This window comes from Phaethon lepturus, unplaced genomic scaffold (genome assembly GCF_000687285.1).
Source record: "Phaethon lepturus isolate BGI_N335 unplaced genomic scaffold, ASM68728v1 scaffold9652, whole genome shotgun sequence".
Lineage (NCBI taxonomy): Eukaryota > Metazoa > Chordata > Aves > Phaethontiformes > Phaethontidae > Phaethon > Phaethon lepturus.
This window is the reverse complement of record NW_010522575.1, coordinates 21,117-30,068: the sequence shown is the minus strand read 5'-3', so window position 1 is coordinate 30,068 and position 8,952 is coordinate 21,117. Positions and strand designations below refer to the sequence as shown.

General features: G+C 38.5%; 1 protein-coding gene across 1 annotated transcript in view; it reads left to right on the top strand.

The window, feature by feature from the left end:
- Window positions 1–8,952, top strand: part of LOC104616737 (ankyrin-2-like) — a gene marked incomplete at both ends in the record, with an annotated part of 73,150 nt that overhangs the window by 44,242 nt on the left and 19,956 nt on the right. The window contains 4 exons of the mRNA XM_010281846.1: window positions 877–1,002; window positions 3,212–3,334; window positions 4,908–4,940; window positions 7,746–7,767. Coding sequence (XP_010280148.1) covers window positions 877–1,002; window positions 3,212–3,334; window positions 4,908–4,940; window positions 7,746–7,767 — 304 coding nt within the window. The remainder of the gene's footprint in view (window positions 1–876; window positions 1,003–3,211; window positions 3,335–4,907; window positions 4,941–7,745; window positions 7,768–8,952) is intronic.

Below are 8,952 nucleotides of genomic sequence, written 5' to 3'. Positions count from 1 at the left end.
TGGACGTGGCGCTTCAGGACATGGTTTAGGGGGCATGGTGGTGTTGGGTTGATGGTTGGACTTGATGATCTTGAAGGTCCTTTCCAACTTAATGATTCTGTGATCTCCAAAACTGGTAAGCTGAGATTTAAACATGTGGAGAGACCATAACAATAGCAATCCAAAGATGTAGGCAGTATGTATATATATAGTCAGTATCATTATATAGGCATTTCAGAGGAGCATTTACCTGAGGCCTGACTTTCAAAAGCCTTTACAAATCCAGTTGAAATAAATAGAATCTACTGATATGCACTGTCTTTGCCTGCTGCAACACGTTGCAAGTAGATTAAACACTTAAGTAACCTAATTTAGAAAGTTTTTGCATTGGTAAAAAGGGCCTCTGCAACTTCATGGCATTCCCAGACTGGCTTCTTATCCTACCAGTCAAAACTAGGACTTTTGATTTGATTGCTGAAGAAAATATTTCTTTGACTGTTGTGATGAGGCCAGGTTAGCAAAGTATGCTAAAAATTAGAGCCCATAAAAAATCCGAATTAAAATATAAATTGAGAATTTTCCCAGATTCATGACACCGAATACTCATTTTGTCATTTATAGTGTCATGCTATTGTTACTGAATTAACAGTATATTCCAACTGGAATTTAATGATCTGAAATGTTTCCACAGATTTTAGGTAACTTGCACAGTTACCATGTAACTGGTAACTGTAATTGTAAATGTAAAAGGTAATTTACATGTAAACTGTGCAAATGCTGACAAATCCTAGCAATTTAACAGCTTGATTGAAACTACTGTAGAATTGTGCTTAAGAAGAAATCCCAACCACCTCACTGTGATTAATAGCGGCTTTGTTTCTTTTTTATTTCCAATAGGTATTAGAAGGAAAACCCATCTATGTTGACTGCTTTGGTAATTTGGTGCCGCTAACAAAGAGTGGGCAACATCATATATTCAGTTTTTTTGCCTTCAAAGAAAATAGACTTCCTCTGTTTGTTAAGGTAATGTTATAACATGAGCTATGGTTTGTGGTTTTATTTTTTGGTCTGATTCTGAGTTTGCAGTAAACTTAGCAGACTGAAGAACAGTTCCAAATTACTTCATGATAATGGGTTAAATGTTGACTTGGGTAGTCAAAACAACCAGATGTATGGAAGAGGCTACCTAGAATTTAGTAAAATTTTTTTTGCTAAATGTAATTATGTGTGCCTGTGTTGTGCTATACATGGCATGTGTCTACAGCATTCTTTCAGACACCAAAATGGTACTTCTAGGAATGCTGTTCTCCACCTAATAATCTAAAGAGCTGATCGAGTTAGTCTTGTTTGGTTTCCTGTATCATGGTTCAATATATTGCAGGGAAAAATGCGGAAACTGCAAACAAGTGTCAGAAAACGTCATAGAATTGGCAGATGTCTGTCAAAATACGATCGTTGTACCCTACACTTGTAAATACGCATGCAGCTGTAAATACAGATATAACTGCTCTTCAACCAATCATGCTCCTTCAGTAGCAACACAAAACTTCTTTAGGGCTACAGTGAGAAAAGCACGGTTCCTTTTTGGATATTTCAAGTTATGGTTTTACTATATTTTTGAGAACAAAGGAAAAAGGAAGTAGTTAATTTTTAGAAATTCCCAACTGTAACCTCATTTTATCCCTGTAGCGTATATTGCTGTACTATTTTATTTTTAAAACTTCCATGTCATTAGAGAAGTCTGGAGAACAAAAGCCAAGCCAAAAAACCCCTGTTCACCCACAGTGAACTAATGCTTCAGCCCTATAGCTGTAGAGCCGTAAATGCCGTGGTCCACGGGGCTCGGCTGCGTCGTTCGTGGGATCTGCAGGGACCAGTAAGGCACGGAAAGAGGTGCCCTCGCTGCGGTCTGTGCTAGCAGCAGAGAGGGCGGCTGTCGCTGAGCCACCACCACCTCCTCTCCTGGAGGGAAGGATTCAGAGGGCACTGCAAACCTCTTCCCGCAAGCTTTTCCCGACGTCCTGGCGATGGCAGACTACGCTATTACCGTTGCATAAAAGAGTTTTGGAGAAACGCTTTATGAGTGGAAACTTCCAAAAAGGGGAGAAACTCAATCCACTCCCTTACTGTATTACATTTGCTGTATGCTGCTAGAAAACTTTTAAACTCACTCCCTCCTTTCCAGCGATATTTTGTAAGCTTGTTTTAATTTAGAGCTTTATCTGTGCCACCATCTTTGGCTTTGCATATTTTTCTCTGTGATGGATTTTCCAAAATATGGTCAAAACCATGCGTGTCTTTGCATCTAGTATTTTCAATCTGATAAAGTTAATACTCATCTATCTAACTGCATCAATTTATCAGTTCGGAAAACTAAATATGAGGCAATGCTTTCAGTTGTATTTCTTCTGTGATATTGTATTTAATCTTCCTGACATTAGGTACAAAAGCTAAAACTACATCACCAGTACCTTAAGTTCTAAGTGCTTACACTTGTTTCTACTAACAACAGTGAAAGAGATTTTTCTAAGATTCACTGCAAAATCTTCAAGTATGGCATGCTGCAGTATCTTTTGCGGATTATAATGGTCACGCCTTTAAATACATTCCAGCAAATTTCTTCATTCTAAGATTAGGATTTATCGATACATTTGAGAAAACATTTTGCAAGAGAAGTAATTTTAAGTGTAAACTTTCCCTGTTTCTAGCCACTCAGCCAAAAGAGCAGCCGAATGAACAAACGCAATATATTTAACACTAAAATTTTGAGCAAAGAGTTAGTGCTAACATCAGCATAAATACATGTTCTTGCCATATGGGGGGGGGAAATGACTTAGTTCCTTTAATCACTTCATACAAAGTGAGGTGTCAGCTATTTCCATAAAGTCTGAGGACCATTTCAGTGAAAAATGGGTGTTGTAAGTCCTCACGGAAGCCCAATCATACTGGAATGTGTCTGTTCTTTTAAGACTGTGATTACAGCGTTAGGACTGCCTTGTCTGAATAAGCTTCTAAGGTGTAAGCTTGTGTCTTCTCTTGCTTTGACACACAAATACATCCGGATGTACATTTAGAAACAAACAGGGGAAAAAAGAAGAAAGAACACATTATTTTTTGCCTACATGGGCTTTTCCTGCCACATCTAGCCTCTTTCTGCTAAATAGCGTTGAGTGGCACAAGTAGGTCATACAGCAAAATAACAGCTTAGATGTCTGTCTGTTCGCTCTACCAGGTGCGAGATACCACTCAAGAACCCTGTGGACGATTATCATTCATGAAGGAGCCAAAATCTACCAGAGGCCTCGTTCATCAAGCCATATGTAATTTAAACATCACTTTACCCATTTACACAAAGGTACTGTGAAACTATACTGATCTACTGTAATCAGCAGTATAATGTAAACCGAGAAATGAGTAGGAGGGCAAAAAATGTAGTTCAAGCTTTGTAGTCAGGTATTTTAAAGACAGATACATACCACCCAAGGGCTTTCCATTTCTTCAGTTTGGTACTCTTAATGCCAGTGTTCAAAGACATTAATCGAATATTTCCTGTGGACTCAGAAGAGGTGACACGGGAGACGAAAATCCCCTTTGCACTACATAGCTCCCATGGTTTCCTTTGGTGTTGCACAAGACCTATACTATATTTTATTTCATACAGAAGTTTTACCCAGATCCTGTTCAGGGCTGAGACAGATCCAAGGACTCAATGAGTACCTCTAGGTTCATTTTTTGTTGTACCAAAGACTTCCCACACTGTCCAACCATGTCTTGTGACACCTCTCTGGAGATGAAGTTACCATTCATACCTGTTTCACAAAGTGTAAGGATAATGTCCGTAAGGTCATAGCGTGTTCTTAAGGTATGAAGTACAGAAGGACTGAAAATTACTCGTCCTTTTTTTCATTTGTCAGTTTGAAAGTTAATGGGCTTTGCAGTAGCGTTTTTAGCTAATTGCCTTGTTTATCTGTGGTGGTAGTGATAAAAATGTAGCAGACTTGAGCTCTAGAATTTCAGAAGTTTATAGCAGTGACGGAAATATTTTCTTGGACTAGATTTTAATATTACTCTGACTTTTCATCCTACATCTAAGCAAATCTTTCAAGAATCTATGAGTGCGTCACATCGTGTAAATGGTCTTTCTTTCAGAATATTGTTAGAACAGTTACTAATATACCCCGGGGAAGAAAATCGTCCTGTATCAAGGGCAGAAAAGGGAGTGGAAAACTCTAATATGAGTTATATTTATGAATAACAAGAATGAGGCCAGTCAAAGTCTCATAAATTATGGGAGTGCCTTTGATTTCTGTTTAGATGAGATCAGATCTTAAGCAGCATTTGTTTCCTTAATAGAGTCAGTTTATTGCTATTCTGTAATAACTAGGATTTTTTACTGTCCTTGTCAGCTTGGGAGCTGCATGCCGTTTAGTAATGTATCAGGCTGTTTGACCAAAATCTTGCCTGTTGGTATTCTTTTTTTTTTCCCTCAGCGTTTTTAGCATATAATACAATCCTTATTGTAGCAAATTTGTATAATTTAAAAATAACACATCTCAACATATTTTAACTTTAAATGGGTAACATTCTTAAATATTTTAAGTATTTATTCGTGCTAATTTGTGGGAGCAAAAGCATGTATATATTTTATGTTTTGGTACAAATCAGGATCACTAGAAGTCTAACACCCAGAAGCAGCTTTTCTGTTTGTAATTTGCTTCATTCTGTAGCCTTTTGTGTTTTAAGCTGACAGTTAAGGGTTTGGCTGCTTTTTGACATAAGAAATCAATTGCAGAAGCGTATTGCATTTTCTTCTTTTCTGTTAAATGTTGTCAGACGTTATTTTTTCCTACTGTCGTCTTCTAAGAAATTTGCATTTTGCCTGCTCTGTTTCCCCCTTCTCTTTCTGCATGGCATTTGGGAACTGAAAGGAATCAGAATCAGATCAAGAGCAAGAAGAAGAGGTAATGTCGCTATAACAGCATGTGACTGCTTACGTGTACTACTAAAATACAACGGGTATAACTCGGAAGATTAAATCTGTACTGAAACACGCGGATCAGTCGTTAGCTCAGTGCTACAAAAGCAACGAAGGGGAAGTGCACTTAACAGGATCTTGCGCAGGCTGACTTCTGGAATTTTACCGAGTTGAACTTTCCCTGTGTTAAAATTAAAGTTTTACTGATTCAGATGCACTGATTTTGGAGGCGCATAATAGTTCATTTTTCTTCCAAAACAGTTCCGTAAAAATTTAAAACCTGCTTTCCTCAAGAATAAGCCATACAAGCGTATTTCTTTGAGCTTTATTCTCTGTGGCACAAAAACGGGGACATGGGATTGATTTTTCTGATTCCAAGAACCATCCCACACCCTAAAAAATAACACAGGGTTGCTACTAGACTTGTCTAAAGTATTCGGAACCAGCGGATCGTTGGCATAGTACGCTTTTTATTAATACCCCTAAGCACAGTCTGAATATTATTCTTCTAGTTAGTGGTGGTGGGGAGGAAGAGAGGCAGAGGAACAGACCTAGATACCACTATTAGCTCCACCAGCGCGTTCCCCACTACCGGGGGGAGTCTGCGACCAGGCTGCAGTTGGATGCGCTACCTGTGTACCTGCGCACGGGCTGCAAGGCATAGATCTCGTCCGTTAGTAACATCTAATAGGCTGGAGCTGACACGTTTCGGAGGTGGGTGCCGAAGTCCAGTACAGAACCGGTGTTAACCCAGAAGTTACGAGTAAGTTTACCCCAAGTAAAAGGGCGAGGGTTTTCATCTTCAGCATACGCTGGATTTGCATCCTAATGGAGAGGTGTGGCCAACCCCCTCCTACACTCCCGGCCCCGTTCTGGCAGTTATAGATGTTTCTAAAGGTCCGACCCTTGCATGAATGAGTAACACTAGACGGGCATCCCCACGTTCTGATGATGTTCAGCTGTTGGAAACAAGTAAGAGTTCCAGCAGCGTGAGAAGGGCCCGCTCCCCAAAGACGACGGGCATCTTTTCCAAGAGCTGCCGAACGGCGTTCCGAAGTTTCGTTGCACGGAAATACTCATCCCTCCTCTTCCGGTGCCGAAGTAGAGGCACTGTCAAGTGAAAACAGGGCCGAAGTTTTGCGGCTCCTTCCCCCTGTACTCATTCAGAAGGTGACGTTTCTTACCAGGTGATCATTCAGTTCTAATTCTTTTGGCCTCTACAATGCGGTTTTCGCATTCCCAGTGAAGTCCCCCAGAGGTGTTTTTAACAAATTTATGCTCTGCAAAAGCAGCGTAAAGGCTATTGGAAAATTATTTTTCCGAACATTGATGACGTCTTGTTTTTTTATAGAAGAAACTAAAGCACAAAAAGACAAGCTCGTTGATGGCTAAAACCACCGTCCATTTTAAATTATTTTTTGTTTACCTTATTCATTTTTATCTTAACAATATGAATTGGTATGCTGACATAATCCCAGGCTGATTCGGAGGAACTTAAAGTAAGCGGAATTAAAGTTTCCTGGGGGTCCTAGGTTACCACGTAGGGCCATCTGTGCATCAGAGGAATCCGTACGATTAGGGACCTTTAATACACACTGCTAAGTGTGAAGTTTAATAATGTGAGCCTGCATGATTGCAAGGCATGTACGAACATGTAAGTGTTGCCACTGATTTATTTGTATTCATTTCCAGTTTATGGAAAAGCAAGAATTAGTAACATCTTAAATGGGACAATATATTGCTTTTTTTTTTCATAAAGAATACTTTTAGACAAGTAAAACCTTTTCAACACTCACTAAAAAGCTATCCTGGGGGCTTTAACATTTGCAGTATATTGTATCAACAGCACTGCATAGCTGATTTTCATTCCTCACAGTCATCCTACTACCACAGGTTTGTAGAGGAAATGAAATTTTTAGTGCTACATCAAACTTTGCATACTTATGCATATCCAAATTTACACAACAAAAATCTTTTTTTGTGTGTTTGTTTGTGTGGGCAAATGGTTGTGCTATCAGAACTGAAAAAAAGTCAAACTACATGGCAACTTCAAAAATTTGCGTCTTGAATTTTCATAGTCTCACATTGCATTTTTTTACTGTTTTTTGGCAAGGGCTGCGTTTTCTTTTGAGTAACCATAAAATTGTGTGGCTTTTTCAATCTGTGCCCAAATACACTCTGAAAAATCAAAAAGCTGGCCTCTGAGGGCCATCACTGCCTCTCTTTAGAGGTGTCAATAGCTATTAGTGGCACCAAGTCCTAGTTCTTGCCTTAGGCAGTCATTCCTGCACCTGCTTTTCATCATCACAAAGTGCAGTGGCAAAAAATGCAAGCCATGAGCTCAGAATGAATATGTACGATGAAACTATGTATAAAGCATATTAGTTGCCTTCCAGAAGGGTCATCTGCCTTCAGATAACTGTATTGGACTTTTTTGCTTTAGATGGGAAGAAATAAGTTAAGAATAATGCAACAACATACCCAATAATACAAAAGTCTGGGTCCTCTATACTGCTAGTTGCATTTAAAGAAAATACATTGCAACATTTTGCATCTACTATTGACCATAACTATAGTAAAGTTACCATTTTTCTGTGATGGGGAACACTAAATAAATTACGCCGTGCTTTTACTGTTATTTTAAATACATTAATTGATTCCATTTAAGTCTATGAATCTGTGTGTGTCTATACATCTCGTGGATTTGACTCAACCTATACTACTTCATTAGTGACGTTATATAGAGAGATTATAGTAAAACTTTTCAATTTTCCCCTTTTTTCTCTTCTAGGTTGATATGACTTCAGAAAAAAGTAAGATTTTTTTTTTTTTAATGTTATAATGCAGTTTGTATGAAAGATGGTTAAGAATACAAATAAGCATGGAAGAGAGCTAAGCTTTAACTGCTATTGCTAATAACATCAGTACTTTAAAAATATAACAGAAAACAATTTAATACCGAAGCAGCTATCCAATTAAGTACATGTTAATGTATAAATTAACAAGTGATACAGTTTAAAACAGTTCATCTGAGCATTTACTTTCCTTTGACATCCCTAGTGATCCCGCTATTGCTATTTTGCTTGTATGAATGCTCATCCCTCCATTTTTTTGTCCATTTGTTGGCACACATTGTTGCCTCATATTTGAGATAAAAGACAGTATCACTTTTAGTGAAAATGTAATTAATACTCAAATTTATTTAATTAAACTCATGAAATACAACCATACAAAAAAAGTGATACTGTCCAAAGTAATCAGGCTGTTTAACCCTTCTCCCTCCCCGTCCCCCCTTAGCCCCCACCCCCTTTACTGTGGTGAAATATGACTGGTAATACGACTGTTAAGCTTGGTATAGCATGTATATACCCTTTGTATATACAGGATAAGGCCATTATTATTAGCAACTGACGGCGAGTGGTCCACAACACCAAAGGTCTCCTTTAATGGAGATGCAAATGAAACAAATACATACTCAGTCTGAAGAGTATCTCTGTTAAGAACTGTTTTCAAATGCAGTGATTTCTTAAATCTGCTTAGGAGAAGAATGACTTCTGTCTTGTTTCCAGTTTAAAGTGCAATGTCTTGCCTTTTTTTCTACGTTGCATTTTGGGGGTTGTTTATTTTTTATATATAGTATGTCCATGTTTTAACCGGAAAGACAACAGCACTGTGATCCTGAAGATCAAATGGATGATCGTTCCCCTATAACCTCCTTTGTCTAAAGCAGAAATGCTTCATCTAGAGAATAAGAGACATCAAGGTGACAAAATAGCTCATGTGGCGAGGAATAGTATTCACCATGATTAACAACATTAGCAGTATCACATTTTTGCTCTAATTCATTAGTATTTACACCAGGACGACCAGTTTCATCAAGGTGGAAAAGACACACCGTAGCATAGGCAGCAGAGTGGGGTTTCAGTTGCCCAGTGACTCACCTTGACCATGGGAAATGGGGCGTGAATTCAGCAGAGCAGTAAAACACAGAGGTGAAA